Source organism: Delphinapterus leucas, chromosome 20 (genome assembly GCF_059928025.1).
Source record: "Delphinapterus leucas isolate spDelLeu-1000000601 "Yukka" chromosome 20, BTC_Dleu_Yukka2, whole genome shotgun sequence".
Lineage (NCBI taxonomy): Eukaryota > Metazoa > Chordata > Mammalia > Artiodactyla > Monodontidae > Delphinapterus > Delphinapterus leucas.
In genome coordinates this window covers 55,385,595-55,410,264 of record NC_143148.1, presented here as the reverse complement: position 1 = coordinate 55,410,264, position 24,670 = coordinate 55,385,595, and the positions used below count along the sequence as shown (strand labels likewise).

At 44.7% G+C, this 24,670-nt stretch overlaps 1 protein-coding gene across 2 annotated transcripts in view; it reads right to left on the bottom strand.

Moving 5' to 3' along the window:
• The window catches only part of CDH13 (cadherin 13), a 749,080-nt gene that overhangs the window by 621,927 nt on the left and 102,483 nt on the right, over window positions 1-24,670 (bottom strand). For both annotated transcript variants that reach the window (XM_022583077.3, XM_089902463.1), the window contains exon 2: window positions 10,918-11,126. In XM_022583077.3, coding sequence (XP_022438785.1) covers window positions 10,918-11,126 — 209 coding nt within the window. The remainder of the gene's footprint in view (window positions 1-10,917; window positions 11,127-24,670) is intronic.

Here is a 24,670-nt window from a genome sequence, read left to right as displayed (position 1 = left end):
TTGTGTGATAGCTTGAGACTAGACTTGGCTTTGTCTGAACAAGCAATTGAGTTGAGGATCAAACAGCATCAAAGTGTGGCCCAAGAGGAGTTGCCACCCTGTCATGTACCACAAATCAAGCCCGGCTCACAGAAACCTGCATGGGCAGATAGAGGATATGGTTGGCTGGAGGCATAATGCTCTTCTTTGCTTTATTTTCTCCAGATGCTCAGGCTTCTTCCTTAAAAGTCTGGGTGAAGAACACGTAATTTAATTAACCCGTGTGCTTGGTGGAGGGAGACTGAGTAAGTGGTACATCCTCTCAATGTTCCTTTGCTACCGAGTTTTCGAATATTGAGACCACAAAACTACATACAGACAGTCCATGGTCTGTATCAACAACCGTGCCCTCTTATCGTTGAAAATTTTTTGTTTGTTCTTTCAACCAGAATTGAGAACCAGACTTTTGCAGAGTGGCCTAGGAGACATTTACGTTTGAAAATCTTGTGTTGTTTCCAAGTGGTTCTACTTCCAAAAGTTTTATTCATGAGGAAAGTTTTTAAAAAGTGTCATGACGACACAGGGCTCCAACTACCAAAAATTTCCTTAGAATTCTATCTCAGATTTATATGATTTTTAAAATTTCTAATCAGTTTGAAATTTTCCTACGTCATTTCATCTCCAATAAGAGCAGCCGTGCCAACTGGCAAAGACCACGGTGATCACGTAACCTCCATGTGCCAGATAAGAGGCGAGTTTAAAAAACAGGTTACCACCTCAATACTTACACTTAGAATTCACTTGTATTTCATTTATGGTAATAATAAAAGATAGGAGGTTAGAAGTATATCAGAGAGCCTAGAAAAATATGCATTCTATCACATTATCTTATCCCATCAAAAATACTAGGTGAAAATGTCTCTCTGATGATTCTATATTCCTTTTACTTGAAAAGCCCCAAGCAGCTGTTGGAAAGCTAGCTGTGGATAGAACACTGGGCCTAGGGAATCACTGTCAGTTTGAATGCTGAGGTGCCACTTGACCTGCTCTAACACCTGAGACTGACCGACCTCTTGACTTCTTTGAGTCTCAGTTTCTTGACTCATGAAACAAGAATAACACCATCTGCTTCAAGGCGTTGTTGTGAGGATCAAATCCATATAATAAATACTAAAATAAAATTTTAAATTATAATTTAAAAAGTATAAATGTAATACATTTTCACTAGACTCTAGGACTATGAAGATGAATGAGATAAGGTCTGAAATAAAGGAACTCAGGGCTTAAGGGACATTTGTATTTAGAAACCTTGTGCTGTTTCCATGAGGTTCTTTCTCCAAAGATTCTATTCATGATGAGAGTTTTTAAAAGTGTTGTGATAACACAGGACTTGTCCACCTACCTAAAATTTCTTTAGGAGTTTTTGCTCAGCTCTGCATTCATTTTTTATTTTCTAACCACGTTTTAATTTTCCTATGTCATTTCATAGTCTTTATAGTAGAACAGAAAAGCACTATTTCCGCTGTAAATGTCAGTATTACTAAAATAGCAGGGACTGCATAGAATCAGAAGGCCCAGGCCCAATTTCCAATTCTGCCAGTTGCTGACAGAATGATGACATTGGCCAAGTCACTCAACATCTCTGAACCTGGGCTACTTCTGCGTCAGCAAAGTAGGAAACAGATTACCAGTGGCACAGGCTGGCTACGAGGAGCAGACGTGTGTGTGAGAACATCTAAGACAATGTCCTGACATGTAGTAGCCCCCAGTGAATGACTCTTTCCATTTCTCTTTCAAAATTTATAAATATTCCAGCAGAATTCCATGGCAGCCCTGTCTAACTGATAGCCAATTTCTACTTGTGGCTACTAAGCACTTAAAATCCAGCTAATCTACATTGAGATGTGCTGTAAGTGTAAAATACGTACTGAATTTCAAAGATTCAGTATAAAAAGAATGTAAAAAATTATTAATAATGTTTACCTGATTACCTATTGATATATCTTAGATAAATTATGTTTTAGGTTTTATATATATCAGGATAAATTTATTTATATATATATATACACACACACAGACACTTCATAGATACTCTCCATATCTATTTAGATATATCTCTGTCTATATGTCTATATATATGTATATATGTATATGTAGAGAGATAGAGATATATATAGATATATCTATATAGATATGGAGAGTATCTATATAGATATACAGAAATAGATATAGAGATATATCTATATAGAGAATATCTATATCTACATCATCTATGAAATTTAACCTAATATGCATATATTGGGTATATGTATGTGTGTGTGTATATATAAAATATACAATATATACATTGGGTATATTTATGGTTAAATATATATATGTTAAATATACACTATATATGGTTTAATATATACTATTTTTTATTAGCTTTATTTATTTATTATTTTGGCTGTACTGTGTCTTAGCTGCGGCATGCAGGTTTCTTAGTTGAGGCATGTAGACTCTTGGTTGCAGCATGCATTTGGGATCTACTTCCCCGACCAGGGATCGAACCCAGGCCCCCTGCATTGGGAGCAGGGAGTCTTACCCACTGGACCACCAGGGAAGTGCTTGGTTTAATATATACTACTAAAATTAATTTCATCTCTTTTTCTAATGTTACAATAAGGAAACCTAAAATTACATATGTGGCTCGCACTGCTTTTCTATTGGCCCACACTTCTGTACAACATAAAATCTTGAGTCTTCACAAGCCAAAAAGAAGCTACTTTTAGTTATCTAGACTTTCTAGGGGATCAGTTATTTTTCCCCAAGCATTTCAATTAAAATTAATCTTCAGAATATAGTTTTCTTAGATTCTGATCCACAAAGCAATCTGTTATCTCCTTAAATTAATGAGTCGAAGGATGTCTCTTAGCTACTATATTTGAATAGTATCCTGGAGCTAAGAATCATAAACATAACAATTTAGTTGTGTGTCAAAATGTAACAGCCTAATACCCTATTCTAGGCCCAATTCTTGGATCTGTACCATAATTTTGGAGCTATATATTTTCCCCAATTTGGGTAACAGTTAAATGGATACTGATTTTCCTTAATAGTAACTGGGGAGGCATTTGCCATGAACAGTGGTCCTCTGCAGGCTTTTGAAGTTAACATTCTTGTTAAATCAGAGCATATTACATATCTACAGCTTTAACTCTTCATTTCTTTATGGCCACAGTAAATGCACAGATTGGTTCTCCACCGTGGTGGTTATAAAACGTATTTCATGGGAGCAAGATGGATACCACTGACCAGCTTGACAGACTCCAAGCCCCTCCCAGTCAATGTGATAAGATCTGGAGACAAGGCTATTAATTTTACCATAAGCTGGTTGCTCTCGTTCTCAGAGATGCTTTAAACAAATGAAGTCAAGTCACATGGATGCAGTGTGACAGGCACTTTGGGGGTTAGATGGTATAGTGGCCAGAACAGAGAAGATTCAAATGGTTGGCTCAGGGATGATAAAAACTGGAGTTTATCTCAGTAACAAAAGTGCAAAAATATTTTTGTCTAGAATGTGTGAGATTAGTAAAAATGGAAAAACATATGCATAAGTGACAGCAACTGGGTACTTCAGTGAAGAATAAACAATTCGTGATTGAGAATCTGCTGTTAGCACTGGGTTAGGTACAATACATATTTTTTCAACTTCATGTACCCCATTATGGTATATAAGCAAGGCCAGGGTATCACTGTACAGATGAAAAAACGAAACCTCAAAGGAGTTAGGTGACTTTTCAGTGCCACATGACTTATTAAGTACTAAATGTTTGATTAAATCCCAGTTTGGAGTCATTCCAGGTCCCGGTTAATTAATATCATCCACAACAATTCAGCTAAATGTCCCAGAGCACATACATATGCAGGAACAGAGGGGCACTCAGCCGCTGCTTTTGAGCTTCTAGACTCACCGTTCCAAGAGGTACTTAACAAATGGAACCTTAAGATTCTGCAAAGCAGTGGATTTAAAAGGTATAATTCCCCTGAGGATCAAGATACATAATTAACAGCAATATTAATATTGGCTTCTGATCAGTTGACGACATATTTTATTTTAAATATTAAAAATAAAAACAATGGTTTCTCCCAAGTTGCTCCTTCCTCTACTTGCTCCTTTTATTTTATTTTTTTGGAACTGTTTCCATTATGATTCTTGGAACTGGATTAGGAGCCAAACTTATGCCTTTTTTTTTTTTTTTTTTTTTTTTTTTTTGTGGTACGCGGGCCTCTCACTGTTGTGGCCTCTCCCGTTGCGGAGCACAGGCTCCGGACGCGCAGGCTCAGCGGCCATGGCTCATGGGCCCAGCCGCTCCGCGACACGTGGGATCCTCCCGGACCGGGTCACGAACCCGTGTCCCCCGCATCGGCAGGCGGACTCTCAACCACTGCGCCACCAGGGAAGCCCCAAACTTATGTCTTTTAAATTGCATGTTTACAGTGGTAATGATCAAACAAGGTAAACAAGCCTTAAATTTTGCCTTTTCAATTTCTGTCATAACTTTCTCTGTTCATCTTATTTTTTTTCAGGGATTTTTTAAATGGCCAAAAAGGGGAAAATAATTTTTTTTTGCATTTAATTTAAGCAACTTGATTAAGAGACCAGTTTCCCTTTACTGAGAATACCATGCACTGACTTCCAGTTAAGATGTGTAAACTGTTTGTAATTAACTTCTACATACTTCAAGTCTTTTGATGTTTGTTAAGTGAACCCAGAGGAATAAAGAATCCTCTCTCGGAAGTTCAGTCAGTGTTTCACGTAAATTCATGTATAATCTTGAATTCTCTAGGTTGTGTAACTGACAGAATTTGGTCTTATTGGAAGGGAGGAAGGATTGGGTTGTCTGAATTTGCCCAGTTCACTCACTGTGCATGTATTACAGTCTGACTCTAATGATATGATGAGGGGGAATAACTGGCTTTCTCGTGGCCCTTACTTTGTGCTCGGCACTGTTCTAAATACTTTGCAAACATTTACTCATTTAATCCTTGTGACATCTCTGTGAAGTTGATACTATTATGAGCCTATTCTACGTCTGACGGAACTGGAGCAGAGGTGGCAAGCGCGGCACTGGGAATCATGCCAAGGTATCCAGCTCCAGGGCAGTGTTCTCAGCCTTCCTGCATGGAAGCCAGAGCCCTGAGTTCCAGAGCGCAGAATCGAGATGAAAACAAACACAGAAAAATGAGATGGTTAAAGTTTAAGGCTATGATGGGGGGCAACCAGGTGGGGCTCTCTGAGGAGCATGGAGGAAAAATCACTTAACCAGCCAGGGGACAGTCAGAGAGGTGTCCCTGAAGAAGAGAAATCTTGGCAGGTCCAGAAGTTTCCAAAGAGTTAGCCCTGTCAACTGGTGCTGGCCATGGGGCAGCTGGGGCCACGGCGAAGAGGGCATAATCCAGACAGAGGAATGGCCAGCAGGAACGGGAGGGAGAGCTCGGCCAGTTCAAGAAACCACATGTGGTTTGGTATTGGGGGGTGGGGGCAGAGTTCAATGCAGGGAGTGGTATGAAAGGAGGGACTCAATCCACTCATGCATTTATTCAAAAGACATTTACTGAACACCAACCATATGCCAGCACTGTGCCCGGTGCTGAAGATAGAGCAGTGGACACACCAGGAAGAAAGGAAGGAAAGCAGGGAGTGAGAGAGGGAAGTAGAAAGCAAACAGACTATATTCCTGCCTTCAGGGAGCTTATAGGCTCATCAGGGAGCCACACTTTAAACATCCTTTAAATAAGGAAGTAAATGCTTAATTACCAACTGAGAAGAAGGCCAGGAAGGAACAGAACAGGTGCTAGAAGTGAGACTAGCAGGGGAGACCTTCCTTTGGAACGGGTACCAGGGAACGCTCTGGGAGGAAGTAACATTTCAGCAGGTCAAGCCACTTAGAAATGAACAGGAATCAGGCTTGAGGGAAGGCTGTAGAGACCAGGCTAGACTGTAAAGGACCTTTTCACACATAATACAAAGACTTCAGAATTTATCCCAAGAGCCAAAGAGCCTGATGAGGAAGAAAGGGCCCATTAGGCAGAGGAGTGATGGGATCAGATTTGCACTGATAACCCCAGTCTGGGGGCAGGGAAGCCTGATTCAAGCCTGTAGCCTGTGGGCCTCCACAACTCTCCCTTCTGCTACATGCATGTCTCCTCCTTTGCTCATGAGACCCAGCTGCCTGGGTCACAGGTGTCTAAATTCTAGAGTTGCTTAGAGCGTGAACTCTCACATTTCAAAATGTATCTGGTAGCTACAGTCTCTTTAGCTCCCAAACATCAATTCGAAATAAATTCCTGCAAGCTCTCTGATGTTCTTACTTCCCAGCCTGACTTTATTGAGTTCTTATTTGATGTCAGAATTTCGTGCCATAATCTACAGTAATGGAAGCTACACATTCTTAAATTAGAAATAAATAAATAAGTGGCATATTTTTTCCCCAGGCTTGAAACGTGTAAATGAGGTTGATTAGTCCCATTTACACCGACGGTAAAGACATCTCTATCCAAGATGCAAAAGGAATGCAACACAGAGCTTTTCCATGTAAACCTTTGGAGTTCTATATTCAAGGTAAAAATAACTAACCAATTAATAAGTAAGTAAATAAAAGCAAATGCTCTCTTGTCTTCATGTTCACCATTGCCAGGCAGTGAGGGACAGCAGATCTAGTGGGGACAAGCCACAGTTCTGTCCAGACATACTTCTGTGAGTCAAGTTCATGATCACATTCCACAGGCTAGAAAATGCCTTTGTCCACGCATGGTTAACCCTGGCCCCCTCCTTAACCATCCCCCCCTCGTCTGTCCAAAGACAAGGGATTAAACTGCTCCTCCACCCATGCAGATCTAAGATGATCTTACACGGACCAGGAAGGTACTAGCTTCTGGGCAACCCATTAAAAAGGCAGCAATAGCTTGAGCGTCTATAATTAAAGCATTAACAATCAGACTTCACAGATTTGGGCTACAGGCGTTCCCGTGAAACGGGGTCACAGGGAGCAGGTAAGGTAAGAGAGGCACATCCTTTTTTTCTGTGTGGGTGGTACGCGGGCCTCTCACTGCCGCGGCCCCTCCTGCTGCAGAGCACAGGCTCCGGATGCGCAGGCCCAGCGGCCACGGCCCACGGGCCCGGCCGCTCCGTGGCATGTGGGATCCTCCCGGACCGGGGCACGAATCCGCGTCCCCTGCATCGGCAGGCAGACTCCCAACCACTGCACCACCAGGGAAGCCCGGCACATCCTTTTATTAAAGAATTGCTGGGCTCCAGTTACTGCAGCTGAATTGGGCTTCACTGGGGTTACATTTGTCTTAGAGAATCCTTCCTTCCCAAACATAGTGATGTGAAACCACCCACTGTGACATCTCTCCTGTTTTGATTGTGCTGGGTGCCCCAGCGCCCTTGTTTCTCTCTTCGGCCTCACTTTCTTCTTCTACCTCTAATCTCTGGTTTCTGTGTCATGGCCTCAGAGAGGACATTTAGCCCATGGTTCCTTATCCTTTCTCGAGAGGTTCTAAAATAATGCCATTGATGGGACAGGTCACCTGGTGTCTGGTGCTGAGCCCAATGGAATGATTCTGGGATAGAGGCTCTATTCTTAACCCTGCTTTGTAGATGAGGATGTTGAAGTGCAGGGAGATGAGTGGCTTGCCCAAGGTCACATCATCGTAAGTGGTGGAGCAGAAATTTGAACCCACTTAGGTTTGACACCAAAGCCAAAGCCCCACCACTATGCTGCTTTTCCCCCAGATGTTTACCCAGAGATCCATCCCTGTCTCTATCAAGATGTCCCCAGGAGCTGCCAACTCAACGCATCGAAGCTGAACTATTCACCTTTCCCAACCTATCCTTCCCTGACTGGTCCAATCCATCTCCATCCTCCTAGGCTAGACAATTTGGAATCATCAGGACGCTGAATCTTGGCTCTTTCTTCCTTCAAACCACACCTTCCACTGGTTGTTCCCCTCCATCGCTACTGTATTGCTCTAACTCATGCCCTCACCTTTGGACCCATGAGTAGCCACCCAAGGGGCACAGTCCTCTGGTGAGCAAAGTGGCAGGAAGGAGAACGGGTAGAGAGGCCAGAATCTCAATCTCATTTCTGCCAATTTCAAGCTAGGAGATCTTGGCCAAGTCCTCACATCTGTAGGAAGGGAGTGCCAGCAGCAGCCTCACAGGGAGGTTGTGCGGGTTAGGAATAACGCCCATTAAAGCATACCCTGAGATGCACACGCTTACGAGAGTCCCGCTAAACAATACAGGTTCCCACTCACCTCTTTGTGCCTCGGTTTACCCCAGTTTGTAAAATGGGGACAGTAGCACGTGCCTCATCAGTGGTGGGGAGATGAGTCAGCCTCTGCAGCCTGTGAGCGCAGCACCCGGCACACAGTAAGCGCCATGCACTCATTGGCTGTCGTTACCAGCCCCACCTCCCCTGCCCTCTCGCTTCTCTAAAGGCACAGAGCAGCCATCACCACTGCCTCCCTACTTGGTACTTAATCAACATACACGTTCACTTTCTCTCCCCAACCAGGAGCTGAGCTGACTAGTGTACTTATTGCTTTCCTTCTCTAGCAGCTGGCCCAATCTGCCACACAGAGTAGGGCTTCAAAAATACCAACTGGGTATCCGTGAAGGACTGTGCTTTCCTTAGAGGGCTTCTCTGGCTAGCTATTTTGTTTTCCTAGCCTTTTCTTTTTTGGGACTTTTTGTATTATGGACACATCTGGGCAACTTCACAAGGCCGATTTTCAAACCTCATAGAATTACTGGAGGCGGGAGATGAATGCCCCGTTCAGCTGGAGCCTGGCAAACTGACCAGGACAGCAGCCTCCACTATGCTTTATAAGAAGCAAACGATTGCAGCCAAGCTATGTGGACGGTGTGTTCAGAAAGAGACAAATGAGAAACAGCCGGGGCTCCCAGGAGCTTTGCCTCCAGAAGGGTGTCTTTCTGGAACTCAAGAGACCAGCTCTTCAAGACTGAGTCTCTTGGTAACGATCCTGGGTCTCCAAGCCTATGAAAGCGAAGTTTTGTCCTAAGAAGTGCCTCCAATCCCTTCTACTCTGCTTTGAGCTAAATACTATGATACTGTCTGTTCCAGATTTAAAGATGAGCTGTCAGTCACAATGAACAATACGCATCTAAATACATTCTGTCCTGGATGTGCACCCCCTCCTGTGAATCTCTGTGCCGTTTACTTGTTCCCAAGAAGCACTCCGTGCCGCGCATTCTGGCAGTTTTGTTGCTTTCGATATTTGCAAGTCATTTATATCATGAGTTAGTGAGATGCTGTGAAAATGACCACGGCTAAGTGAGAGATAAGCTCGCTTTCGTGGTGCCAATGGATTTCCACACTGGTATGTATTCACCGAGATCCTATTTTCTTTTGAAAACATCAGTGGCACACTGTGGATTCATTTGTAGCTTGCTATCTACCCTTAACTCACAGATTCACAGATATAAAGGGGAATTAACGGAGCTTGTCCAGTCCAGGGATGGCAAATATATTCCAGCCCTACAAACATCTCTAAATGACCAGTGGATAGTAGCTTCCAGAAGCATTGTATTGGGAGAGACACTCAGGTCAAGCCAGGGGTGATTAGCAGTATCTGCCACGTATATGGTGACAGAGTGGGGCAGCACACGTGCCACTTACTTGCCATTGCAGACTGTTTAACCCCTCTAGTCTGCAGATATATGACTCTTTCAAGATCACACACACAGCCTTGGCAGGAAAGCAACACTCACATTGCCATTTGTACTGTCTCTGCTCCCCAGCTGTGGAATCGGTGTTCACTCCACCACTGAACAAAATTAGCAGATAAAGCAGGGTTATGGGGAGTGTGGCAGATGGAGAAAGGCAGTGGGAATCACAGGCTTTAAAAAACTGGATAAGAGCGGGCCAGCAGCAGGTAGGGAAAGGCTAGCCACACCAGGCTGGGGACACGCCATTATTATTGTTATTGTTTTGCCTGGGTCTTGCTGGGTGTCATCCCTGTCTATAATTGAGAAGCCACAGAGTCTCTGAACTCCTGGTAAAGCAGGAGTAGGTAAGTCCATTGTACCAAATGTTTCTGGATGACACAATCAGGAAGCCTGAAGGGCACTTAGTGGCATTCCTAAAGTCACATGTGTGCAGGGGCAGAGATCTGCATACACGTGCATGCGGAAAGGAATGGGCACCAGTGCATGGCAAAGGGGCAGCGCCATATGCCATGGTTACCTCATATACAACTCCAGTGGGCGACTCTGGTTCTTGCCTGCCCAACATCCATTTCCCTTCCTTAGATGACAGCACCCTAACTTACTCTGAGTAACTAACGACCCTTTTTTTCACTCTCAGTCCATATGCTTTAGGTGGGGCTGAGTCTACCCTGGTTTGGGGGCAAGGCATGTGACCCAGACTTAGCCAACCAGAGCCTCAGGACCAAATGGACACGGTAACTGGCTCAGGGATGGACACACGCTCTAAGGACAGCCAATGAGATTCGATTTCAAGCTTGGGTTGCCAGTACCAGGAAGAGATGCTCTCTCAGGTGACATCAGACTGAGAAAATGAAGTGGAGCTGCTGAGACCTGCACACAGGGAAGCAGGGATGGTTCGGACTGTCTAAGAGTAAAGACAATAGAAGGAAAATGGAACCACAGATGGATAAGACCAAAGTTGATGTCGTCATCTGGGCACGGATACATAGCCATGCTAGCAGGCAAAGCTAACCCTGAAATATTTGTCACATGACCCCCAAAATTCCCCCGGCCAGACTGTGTTTTGAGTTAGGTTTCTATCATTTGCAATCAGCAAAAGAATCTTGACTAATAATAAACCAAAGACCCATTTTCCCCATAAGACATACAGACCGCAATGTTCCTCCTTGGACCCAACTTATCCCAAGCAGTTATATTACCTGCAAGGAGCCCCGGATGTCTTTCCCCCCGACAATCACGAGTTCTGCCATGTCTTCCGCATGGGGAGTCTGGGCGTGGACGAATAGAGTCTTGCCCACGGCAGTTATGTTTCTCAGGGCGACTAAGCTGCCATCATTGTTCACCTTGAAGTATGGGCTGGAGACCTCATAGTGTAGCTTGTCATTTCCCTTACAGTCACTGAAGGTCACTGGCAAAAACAAAACACATGAACAGAAACAGGAGTGTGAGTAGGTTGGGCAGCTCAGTCCTGGAGCTATCTTTGACCATTAAATGTGGATTACCACTCTGCATTCCAGATCCACAGATGCTGCCCCTTATCCCACAGCACCCTCTTGTAGCCATATGGCTTTGACTGTGCTGAAGGACCTCAATCAAGAATCGTCCTTAATCACCTCCCATGGCCCAGGCAGCTGTAAAGCCCTTTGATGCACAAAGAGAACCTCTTCCCTGCCCTGGGGTGTAGTGAGTTAAGCGTACAGTCAGATATGGTGGAGTGATGTCTGAGGACACCATCTCCTCCCTTCTGTATGAGGTGCTGTGGCAGAACCAGAGAGTTCAGGAACCTTGAGGGACAGCTTCATAGACACCATATCTGAGCTGGGTCTTGAAGATGAATGGGAAATTAGAAGGCCCCTAAGAGGGTACTGGGGTTCTAGGTTACTCAAAGCCATGGAGGTGGTGAAGTAACAAAACAGACTCAGAGAAAGAGAACTAACTCAGTGCACTGGGACCAGAGGTGGACTTGAAATGATGCAGGGCTGGGGAGGTGGAGAGGCTGGAATTGAAGCTGAACATGTCCTTTAGATACAAATTAGGAAATGCCACTAAGTTAGGGGGCTGCCTCATAGCCCTGAACTATTTTTAGTGTGGACAGGGTCAAGGTCAAGTGTGTGTTCTGGTCCATAGCCCTGAGCTATTTTTAGTGTGGAGAGGGTCAAGGTCAGGTGTGTGTTCTGGTTCCAGTGTAGATCAGTGCTTCCCACGGGGCTGGGGTGTATCAGAATCACATGGGAGATTTGTTTTTTAAGTACTGAGCACCCAGTCCAAAGATTCTAATTTAGTAGCTCTGGGTTCTACAGAGCGGTCTGGAGAAGGGCAAGAAGAGAAGCCAAGAAAACTGTTAGTCTGGTGTCACACCAATGATGCCTGGCCCAGATTAGGACAGTGGCTGGAGAGATGTGAGGGCACTTCCTACAGTTGCATAGCTAGGTCGTGTCCGAGAAGCAGCCATGCTGGCGGAACCGCATGGAGCTCAGGGCCGTTACCATGAGCAGCAGCTGTGACAGCTGATCTGTCACGCTTCCCTCTGCGGTGCGTGTTTACTTAGTGCACGATTCTGTTACTACAGGTACCACCACTTATTGTCTGTATGTGTGTACGCCTGTCTGCCTTCCTCTGTAAACTCTGGGGACCCTGTGGGTAAGCGTGGAATTGTATTACCTGCTTTCTTCCCCACCCCCACTTTTGTTTTTTTAGCTCTCTGCTAAACGGTCTCGTTCGTTCGTTTACTAAACCTTTAATTGGAGCGTAACACAGATACAGAAGAGAACATAAATCAGAATGCACAGCTCAACGAATTTTCACAAAGTGGGCACATCCGTGTGCCCAGCCCTAGACACAAAATATTACCAGCCCCCCTTCCTCCCCCTCCCCGAGTAAAATCCCTACCCTCCTCCCCAAAGGCTACACTATCCTAACTTCTGACACCATAGATTAGTTTCATTTGTACTTGCACTTCATGCAAATGGAATCGTAGAGTGGGTGCTCATTTGTGTCTGCCTCTTTCACTCAACATTATGTTTGTAAGATTCATCCAAGTGGCTGCAAGTAGCGCAGTTAATCCTCGTCAGTGTATAGAATTCCATTATGTGGCCATACTGCGTCTATTTAAGTAGTCTACTGTTGATGGGCATATGGGCTATTTCCAGTTTGGGGTTCTTAAAATATTACTACCAGGAACCTTCTTGTGTGTCTTTAGTGACAATATCTACCTGGGTCCAAGTACACTGTTAAAGCCATATAACTGTCTGCTGAATTAAGCTGATCTTTCTATTCTGGGACCATAATTCTTGTGGTGATAATAACCATTTTAGCTGATCATTATAATGGCTAATGTGAATTGAACACTTTCTACACATGAGACTCAGTGCTAAGCATTTTACGTACATGACCTTATTTAATCTTTACAACAGTTTTGACCCCCTCCCTCCACAGTCTGTAGATAAAGTAACTGAGGCTTCTGAGAGGGCAAAGGAGGTGCCCAGCACGCAGTCTGTAAATCATAAAACCAAGATTTGAACCCTGGTCTGTCTGCTTTTCACCACTACCTGATCTCAGTAAAGACAAAGCCCTGTTGTAAAACACTCCCCTCCTGAAATCCCATCAGAACCTGCATATGCCCAGCTCAGTCCTGCTCCCACGTTCCCACCCAGCCCGGAAGCACTTCACAGGGTGCCAGTGCCACCTCGAGGTCCCCCTGTGCCAGGGCTCCAGCGCCTTTCCTGGCTGCCAAGTCAGCTCTAGGGGCTTCTCTGTAATGTACACACATGGGATCTCTTGGGAGTCTGCAGTTCTCAGACACTTGTTCACTTCCTCTGACCATCTTTATAGCTAAGAGTGATTGGGCGTGGCTGGGTTCAGGTTCTGGAAGTGAACTATGAAGGAGAGACACGGAGGTTGCTTTCATTGTCACCATCAGTTAGCATCAATCCACTGAAGGCACACTGCTCAGACAACAGGGCCCGCTTGGGAACTTGTTGTCTATTTTGCCAGGATGCTGGTTCTGGCCTTAGTCCCTGGGCAGGATCAAAGAAGACAGTCTCAGCTGGGAAGGGCTGGAGGCTAGGGAAGGCATACAAAGGCTAATACGGTTATTATCACCACAGTAATTATCTTCCCAGAATAGAGAGACTCTGTAGGGGTTCTAGTTTCACAGGTAAATTCCTTCCTTCTTCCCTTCCTTCCTTTTCTCTTTCCTTCCACAAATATTTCCTGAGCCCAGGTTATGCCAGATGTTGGGTTTATAATGTGGAACAAAGATGGACACAGTCCCTGGCTTGAAGTCTAGTGTGAGGGTGGAGGGGTGGAGATGGACATTAATAGGGGACTTATTATAGGCAGACAGAACCACAACATGTGGAATGGCCCTGTGGCATTCAGGGAGCTGCAAATAAGCCAGTGAGATGGGCACAGAGAGCAAGGGAGAAAGCAAAGAAGAGATAAGCTGGTCCAGGAAATGTGGGGTCTGGAAGGCCACATAAAGACATATTCCTTGAAGGAAATTGGGACCCGTCCATCACAACTGTAGAACCGGCTTTCCTCCTCTTGAGTCTCATACAGCTCTGGCTCCCCATGCAAAATAATGCTCAACGCTCAACATCTTCCCTGTGCAAGCTGTCCACTGGCCCCCCACTGGCATCCATCTTCACTCTGTGTCTCCCACATTACCCGCTTCCGCACCTCCCGACAGCTACGCTACTCTCCTCCCCCTTCGATGGATTGTATCGCTCCCTCTGTGCAGAAGGTAAATACTTCCCAGCTTCTTCACCCTGTTAACTCTATCATTACCTCTATCATTAACTCTATCACTCTTGGAGAGTCAGCTTGGGCCACTTCTCCAAATATCCTCTGTGTTTCCAGCGTTTCCTGTACATAGTGAATTTTATATCATATCATATCAACAGGTCCACTCTATGTATCTGTTTTCCCCATCAGAACCAAGGGCAGAAATTGGATCTTATTCTTTTATTCATCTCCAGCAATAAACAGAAAGCTTTTCCATATAGGAGGCCATCAATAACAATTCCACTTAATTACTCTCTCGGGTCTAAATGATGCTCTAGTGGTGGTGGTGCAGGGGTACCTCTTCCATACTGGGCGCAGAAGATACTACAGGCAAGGCTGGGAACTGAGAAGGAAGGCCCCTTATCACCTCTTGTCCTGGTTGAGCCCAGCAGTGGAGCCAGGTAGGAAATGAAGAACTCAACCATGGTCTCCCCTTAGTTCCCCAGGCTCTGTGTGCATCCATTCACGCCAGCACTTAGCCTCCTGTGCTTAGCTTTGCCTTAGCTCACTGAAGAAGTCAGGGGTGGTGCCTTATCTTCCCTCATAATCCCAATAAAGCTTCACATAGCCACTAAGCAGAGCTGGGATCGGTGTGTGAGTGTTGAATGAAGTTTTGACAAAGAACAGTAACTTGTTATTTACTGAGTGGCATCTGAGTGCCAGGCTCTGTGCCCGAGAGTGTACATTCAGTCTCTCCTTTGAGCCTCATAGCAATTCTAATCTATAGCAGCATTTCCCCACTTTTTTTCATTATCTCCCCACTTTTTTTCATTATCTCCCCTGACCCAGGAGCGTTTTCAGATGTTTTTGTCTAACAGCCACCATTCTAATGAATTGTCAATGTCATAGACATACTGTATACCAGTTTATTTACTGCATGTATATCTGTACTCTACACACACACACAAAGTACAATTTTTGCCTCTCTCCCAAGAAGCCACGTCACCCCTTTGGGGACATACAGCCCCAATGAGAATGCATAATCTATAAGCATCATTTCCATATTATGGGAGAAAAGACTGAGCCTTGGAGAGACTGACTAACATGCTCAAGGCCACACACCCAGAAAAGGCAGACACCTGGTCCCAGTCTGATCAGTCTGCATCTACAGTTCAAGCTCTCGGCACATCCATTTCCCAGAAACGATAAATGAGAGGGAAAAGGGCAGCTGCCCCCATCCTGTCCCCTCAGGCCTCTCACTGACCCCTCCAGGTCGTCAGAGGTACCAGGTGAGGGCACACTGAGAGACCACATCTACATTTAGGACCTGGCACACAGTAGGCCCTCAATATATTCTAGCTCTCTTCCCAATTTGTGCTATCAAGTAACTAGGGTTGCATAATGGGGTCTTATGTATTTTAGACAGCTTTTACCAGTTCAGGAATGAGTGCTTTAGACTGTGGGTCTTTTTCAAGGCTACGAGAATCACCTAGAGAACATTTTTTAAAAGTAGCAATACCTGTCCCAACTCCGAACCGAGATTCTGACATAGCTAGGCTGGGGTCCAGGCACTAGTATCTCTTTAAGACTCCCCAGATGAATCTAATGCAGCCAGGGCCAAGAACCAGGACCTTGGACAATGGATTCCTTGTCAAGATGCCAGGTTTCCACATTTCCCAGCGATTCCTGGCACAGAGAAGAGGGTGGGGACCTATCATGCCAGGAACTGCTATTCTCGTGCCCTAAGAAGCAGCAGTTTTAATGGTAGGTTTCTAAGCCCTTTTCCAATCCCGGCTCATGTGAGGTGGCCCTGAGACCTTGGGAAAGCCACCTGTCCCTTTAACCAAGGAATGAACAACAGTACCTCCCCTCATAGGTACTATAATTCTTACGGTGAGCATTAAACAAGATATGTACCTAGGTACATAAAACACTTTGGACAGACCCTGGTGCCCCATGAATAAGAACTATTCTCATCATTATTCCTGTAATTCTGGGCATTAAAGGAGCTTCACTTTCCTTTTCTACACAGCTTCCTTCTTTTAGCTGGTTTTCTGCCTGCCTCCTGGGTCCTTCCACCTCCTTCTAGGCAGGTACCCGTGTTCTGGCCTATGCGGTTACCATGGGGATGGTTACTACAGACATTTCTGCTGAGGCTAAAGGAGTGAGGCAGATGGTTCTGATCCAAACTTGCCCATCTTTGGATCCTCCCACTTTTCTTGGCAAAGCCCTACCCGTCTCACATGAGAAGTCATGAAGGAAAAATGACATCAAAGGAGTGAAATTACAGTGCCTGCCCATAGTGGACGCCACAAAGTGATATTAAATATTCTTCAAATGATTGTTTGTAAAGATAAGAGGCCAAAAATCCAAGTCATTCTTTTTTCTAAAAGAGCGACGCTGTGCTGAGAGTCTTCTATTCACGATTGCGGTGAATCCTCACGTTACGCATTTGATGTGAGGACTTTGTTCCTCTGGCAACCGAGACCTAGTATGGCCAAATGAGGTTAAGGCCAGTTAGTCTAGGCTAGTCTGCCTAAGCAAATGCGCTCCTTCCTAAAAATCAACTAGCTTCCAGATTCACAGTCTAGCCATACTTTCACACCTGATCTGTTATTCATTTAATATTGTTCTTTTAATTGACTGACATTTTCATTTACAAAATTATTTGAAGATAATCTTTATAGTACATGACGAATGTGCCAAATGTGTTATTTTCTAAAAATAAATTTAAGAAGTCAAGTAAAAACATATGTTTGTCCATGTATGCACTAAAACCCTCACAATGATGTGTGTTCCATTCTCCAGAAATGCTGGCTTGGGCTATATTCCTCCCTCATTTGAACAAATGCATGCCTGGCTCTACCCTACTCAGGCTTAAAATCTAGGAGGGCTCTGATATAATTATATATGATTATCTGATATAATCTAGGAGAGCTTCTGATATTTGAAATAATACATACAACATGAGTAATGAGGTCATGAGAAAGACGAGAACCTTAGAAAAGGCACAAATCTAGACCACGCCGCCGATCGTGTTTTAATATTGATCAAAACAGAAATAGGTCACAACACTCTTTGTTTCTTCTTCCCCCTGAAGGAAACAGACTCTACTTCCCCACTGATTGTCATCTCCCCTTAAATTTCCTATTACAGGGCACAATTGATAGGATCAGCCCTGCATTGTCTTACATTATGAGCTTTGTTGACACAATCAAAATGTCAGTGATTCTCAAACTTTTAAATAGAGATCAAGCCAGTGCATGTTTCAGGGTGCAGAGTTCAAAGAACACCTGAAGGATGAAATTGAATAGTCTATGTCTATTTTTTTTTTTTAAAAAAAGATGTTTCTATAGAGACAACCTCCTAAGTAGCTCAGAATAACACCATGAAGATAACTGAAAGGAAAAATTCTAATAAACAATTAAACTTGTGAACAAATATTGAAAACCTCTATCTGAGGGGGAAAAGGAGCCATCTGTACTATTCTGAACCCACAAAGGACTTCCTTACATAGTTTATCACTAGTATTTAAAAGAGCTTCTGGAAAAAAAATTATATATATAATATACTATACATGGGGATTTACTGGAATCAATTGCACAACATCATTCTTTGAAATAATCTTTGAACACCCTAGGAGAAGAAAGGGGGGAAGTAAAAAATCCCCACCTGGGGGAAAAATGCAAATTAGGCGAATGGCACCACTCAGAGTTTCAATTATGCTTTCAGCGTGTTTCCACTCAAAATGTCCTCTGGGCTTAATGCAAATGTCACAAAAAGACAAACTTTAGCTGGGAGACAAAAAACACAATTGAAATGGGTAGTTTGGCATGTGAATTAAGGGGCTTAATCTTCCTGACCTTGATTTTCTGCTTTTCTATTTCTTTCTTTTGAATGTGGTTCTTAGGGATGGAAATGGGAAAGGCATAGAATCCTTACCATCTAGAAATGTGTGAGGAAGCAAATTAAGCCATATTATGATCCCAGAAAATATAACAATGCAGATGGATTTAAATTTATCTGCAAAATATAGAGCAGGCCTGCTCATGTAGATAGGTATGAACTAAATATGGAATCTGTGCTATTCTTATAAGTGTTTTGGGGTCAGTCTGTGACCCATGCACTCGTATCTAACATGGGCAAATGGTCCTAAATACATTATTCACATTTGTCGAGACTGGTCTACACATAACTTTAGGGCCCTCAGAGTTGGTGGCCTGGTGGAGTCTTGGTGGCCAAGACTCCACTTGTACACGTGTGTGGGGATATGTGACGATCAGTAGTAGTGTGGGGTTGGAACCAGTCAACCTGGGACGTGTATTCCTCCCACAGTCAGACGCACTTGGATCTACTTCTAGCAACCTATACTTGCACACGGAAGAGAATGGCTCTGTTTCAGCAGTATGCTGGTAAAAAAAAGAAAACAAACAAAAATGCAGAATGTACGTTGTTTACTCCCTCTTAAGACTGTACCACATATCCTGGTACTCATAGCTCAGTTAGTCAAACAATTCAATTGCTCCATTTAGCACGAAGGGCCTGCATATCCATTGATCTGCAGAGTCTTCGCTGGGGCATGAAAAGCCATGCCTTTCTAACAACTGAAATAGCACTTAGTTCAGAAACATCAGATGGACTCTGCCCAGGATACACACCATCAGTTAATTGCTTTTCACATCCTCAGTAGGGTCCAACTTTCTTTGAAAGAACTCAAAGGACTTTAGTCCAGAGGCTCTTTGGATTTGCCCAAGTGAGAGAAACAGAAAACATTTCCTTCTCTTTCTCAGAACACCCTCATTACTCAAGCCTTCTAGTCAATCAAGGTTTCATTAACATATGTTCAGTCCCACCCACGTTGGACCAGATCCCTGTATGATACATCCTCCAGCCTTGATTTTGTCTACCCTCCTGATTCCTGAATGCACGGAACCATATCCTGTGTTCCATGTTTGGCCTGGAGTCAGCATTGACATCCACAGAGCTTCTGTAAGGTTCTTGCCATGCTCCTAATCATGACTGATTATCCCAGCAGTGGATGTCACCTCCAAAGGCTGTGTAGATCTGATAGGTGCAGAATGCACATAAAACAGTCCTAATACATCTCATGTGTCAATCCCAAGTTTGGAGTTTCAATTCTATCATGTCAGCCAAAGACATCATAATTAATGATTCCATCAAGTGATCTTCAGCAGAAACCTATTTTTTGCCATGTAAACCCTTAAGAGACTCCTCCTGGAAAAAGAGCCCACATCTGCTTGCAGGGGATTTTCTCTACCTACCATTAAAAACTGAGCTGCTAGCTCTGGATTTGGTCTTTTCTGCCAGGGTCTTACATTTTCCTCTTGCTACTGATTTTTTTTTAAAACACAGCAGGTTGTTTTCTGAAAAAATGCTACCCAGTTTCTATCCCATGGTGGTTATAATCACTATGAATTTGTATCTCAGATTGGAATTTATATGGCACAGTGCCTGACACAGTACATACTCAGTCCTGTTTGCTGAACGAATAAATAGCAGAACTGTAATTTGGTAGATAAGCACATTTGAAACTCCCCAAACAAAACTGAGAAGGATGGCCCAAACTCATGTAAAGATTTGAGTAAGCTGGCTTGAAAGTCACCTGATCATTCAAACAGGAATCACTGATTCAGCAACTTTGAGAATCACCAAGTCTCAGATTTACAGAGATTCCCTCTGATTTCATATTACTAGCCTATGTCTCTTACTCAGTCCTCAGTTTTTGATTTATCTAGTAATTATGTGTACACATGTCTCCCTCTCTGAGTATCTATAGGGTAAGTTAATGAGAAAAGAAACTTGCTCCACTATAACTTATATTTGATCTTGCTGTTGGAGCTGTCTGGAGACATGTAGCAGAGTGCCCTGGCTGAGCCTAGATTGAGATTCAGATCCTGACTGTGTATGATGCTCTGGCAGTACCGTGATTTCCCAAATACCCCCATACGCCATGAGGAGACATAGAGAAAGGGACCTTTAAGAAGGTGGACCACAGAGGCGGCGGAGTCAAGATGGCAGACTAGGAGAACATGGAGTTCGCGTCTCTGCATAACTAGGGCACCTACCAGGCACCAGTGGGGGACCACAGACACTTAAGCGGATGGGAGGAACCCCCAGCGACTGGGTAGGACTTGTGGGGGAGTGAGTGGGGAGGAGAACTGGAAGCGGGATGGGACCAGTGCCCCTGAGGGGCGGCTAGGGGAGGGGAAGGGATCCAATGCTCGGAGGGGGAAAGTGGGGGCACTGCTGGGAGGGCAGTGGACCAGAAGGGAGCGTGGCCAGCATTTCCCCTGCCCACCCGGGCCCCCGGGAGCCTGCTGAGATCCCGGGCCTGATCCTCTGCCCACCCAGGCTCCCTCCGGCCGCATGGCTGCCGAGGGAGTGTGAGGGAGGGAAGGGGAAGCAAATGTAAAGGCCGGACAAACGGGACCAGCACCCCTGAGGGGCGGCTGTGGGGGGAGGAGTTCCCATACCCATTGGGGCCCACCCACGGTTAGGGGTCCAGTGGTGACTGGGGCCACCCTCAGGAGGGTGGGGTAACAGAAGGGAGCATGGCCAGCACTTTCGCCGCCTGCCTGGGCACCGGGGAGCCTGTTGGGCTCCCAGGCCTAAACCCACGCCCTGGGAGGCTCCCTCCAGGAGCGAGCCTCCTGGAGGCCTAGGCCTCCAGCCTAGGCCCCGCCCCTACATCCCCACCCAGGGCCCTACCTCCGCACGGGGCACTCTGAGACACCCTCTGAGACCTCTCCAACCGCCCACACACCCTCAGGCCAGGCCTTACCTCCAAACTCCGGAACTCCACACTCTGAGGAGCCCCTCAGGCCGTGCTGCCTTTTTCCCAAAATGCACAGGTCCTGAGACTAGGCCCCGCCCCACACTTAAATGTCACCCCACCTAGGCCCCACCCCCCCTAAAACCCGCCCCTGCCTAAGTTCCACCCCCCTAAGCTCCACCCCACCCCCCGCACCCCGAGCCAAGGCCTTTTTTTTTTTTTCTCTTTTAGGGTGTGGTTCTCTTTTACCTTGTTATTGATTCATTTATATTTTTATTTTCTCTAATCTTTTATTTTCCTAATTTTATTTTATTCTTCATACTTTGTTATTGTTCTGTACCTTTTGGCTTGTTCCTTTTTTTCCTTCTTTTTTCTGTTGTGGTTCTGTTTTACCTTGCTGTAGTTGTTTCAATTATATTTTTATTTTTCCTAATATATTTTTTACCTTTCTAATTTTGTTTTATTTTTTATTCTTTGTTATTGTATTGTTCCTTTTTTTTTCTTTTCTTTCGCAGCACCTCATGGCTTCTGGGATCTTGGTTCCCCGGCCAGGGGTCAGGCCTGAGCTCCTATGGTGGGAGAGCTGAGTCCAAACCACTGGATTAACAGAGAACCTCAGACCCCAGGGAATAGTAATCAGAGTGAGGCCTCCTGGAGGTCCTCATCGAGGCACCAAGACCAGGCTCTACCCGACAGCCTGCAAACTACAGTGCTAGAAGCCTCAGGCCAAACAACCAGTAAGACAGCAATACAGCCCCACCCATCAAAAAACACGAGACAACAAAAAAATATGTTACAGACGACGGAGCAAGGTAAAAACCTACAAGACCAAATAAATGAAGAGGAAATAGGAAACTCACCTGAAAAAGAATTTGGAGTAATGATAGTAAAGATGATCCGAAATCTCAGAAACAGAATGGAGAAAATACAAGAAATGTTTCATAAGGACCTAGAAGAACTAAAGGGCAAACAAACAGTGACGAACAACACAATAACTGAAATTAAAAATACTCTAGAAGCAATCAATAGCAGAATAACTGAGGTAGAAGAATGGATAAGTGAGTTGGAAGAGAAAATGGTGGAAATAACTGCTGTGGAGCAGAGTAAAGAAAACAGAATGAAAATAATTGAGGACAGTCTCAGAGACCTCTGAAACAACACTAAACACACCAACATTCAAATTACAGGGGTCCCAGAAGAAGAAGAGAAAGAGAAAATATTTGAAGAGATTATAGTTGAAAACTTCCCTAACATGGGAAATGAAACAGCCACCTAAGTCCAGGAAGCGCAGAGAGTCCCATACAGGATGAACCCTAGGAGAAACACACCCAGACACATATTAATCAAACTAACAAAAATTAAATTCAAAGAAAAAATATTAAAAGCAGCAAGGGAGGCTGGGAGCTGAGGCTCGGGTTTCGGTCAGAGCGCAGGGAGAAGACAGGTGGCGTGAACACAGCCTGAAGGGGTTAGGGCACCAGGGCTAGCCGGGAGGGAGTCCAGGGAAAAGTCTGGACCTGCCGAAGAGGCAAGAGACTTTTTCTTCCCTCTTTGTTTCCTGGAGCACGAGGAGAGGGGATTAACCGCGCTGCTTAAAGGAGCTCCAGAGACGGGCGTGAGCCGCGGCTAACAGCGCAGACCCCACAGACGGGCATGAGATGCCAAGAAGCCTGTGTGGGAGCACAGGTCACTATACACACCACCCTTCCGGGGAGCCTGTGCAGCCCTCCACTGCCAGGGTCCCAGGATGCAGGGACAACTTCCCCGGGAGAACGCACGGCGCACCTCAGGCTGGTGCAACGTCATGCCAGCCTCTGCCGCCGCAGGCTCGCCCGGCATCGTGCCCCTCCCTCCCCCCAGCCTGAGTGAGAGAGAGCCCCCGAATCAGCTGCTCCTTTAACCCTGTCCTGTCTGAGCGAAGAACAGACGCCCTCTGGCGACATACACACAGAGGCGGGGCCAAATCCAAAGCTGGGCCCCAGGAGCTGTGCGAACAAAGAAGAGAAAGGGAAATCTCTCCCAGCAGCCTCAGGAACAGCGGATTAAATCTCCACAATCAACTTGATGTACCTGCATCTGTGGAATACCTGAATAGACAACAAATCATCCCAAATTGCGGAGGTGGACTCTGAGAGCAAGATTTATTATTTTTTCTCCTTTTCCTCTCTTTGTGAGTGTGTATGCTTCTGTGTGAGATTTTGGCTGTATAGCTTTCACCATTTGTCCTAGGGTTCTATCCGTCGGTTTTTTGTTTTTTTTTACTTAAAAAAATTTTTTTTCCTTAATAATTATTTTTTACTTTAATAAATTTATTTTATTTTATCTTACTTTATTTTCTTTTATCCTCTTTCTTCCTTCCTTCCTTCCTCCCTCCCTCCCTCCCTCTCTCTCTCTCCCTCTCTCTTTCTTTCTACTTTTTCTCCCTTTTATTCTGAGCTGTGTGGATGAAAGGCTCTTGGTGCTTCAGCCAGCAGTCAGCGCTGTGCCTCGGAGGTGGAAAAGCCAACTTGAGGACACTGGTCCACAAGAGACCTCCCAGCTCCACGTAATATCAAACGGTGAAAAACTCCCAGAGATCTCCATCTCAACACCAACACCCAGCTTCACTCAATGACTAGCAAGCCACAGTGCTGGACATCCTATGCCAAACAACTAGCAAGACAGGAACACAACCCCATCCATCATCAGAGAGGCTGCCTAAAATCATAGTAAGTCCACAGACACCCCAAAACACACCAGCAGACGTGGACCTGCCCACCAGAAAGACAAGATCCAGCCTCATCCACCAGAACACAGGCACTAGTCCCCTCCACCTGGAAGCCTACACAACCCACTGAACCAACTTTAGCCACTGGGGACAGACACCAAAAACAACGGGAACTATGAACCTGCAGCCTGCAAAAAGGAGACCCCAAACACAGTAAGATAAGCAAAATGAGAAGACAGAAAAACACACAGCAGATGAAGGAGCAAGATAAAAACCCACCAGACCTAACAAATGAAGAGGAAATAGGCAGTCTACCTGAAAAAGAATTCAGAATAATGATAAAGATGATCCAAAATCTTGGACATAGAATAGAGAAAATGCAAGAAACATTTAACAAGGACCTAGAAGAACTAAAGATGAAACAAGCAACGATGAACAACACAATAAATGAAATTAAAAATACTCTAGAAGGGATCAATAGCAGAATAACTGAGGCAGAAGAACAGATAAGTGACCTGGAAGATAAAATAGTGGAAATAACTACTGCAGAGCAGAATAAAGAACAAAGAATGAAAAGAACTGAGGACAGTCTCAGAGACCTCTGGGACAACATTAAATGCACCAAGATTCGAATTATAGGGGTTCCAGAAGAAGAAGAGAAAAAGAAAGGAACTGAGCAAATATTTGAAGAGACTATAGTTGAAAATTGCCCTAATATGGGAAAGGA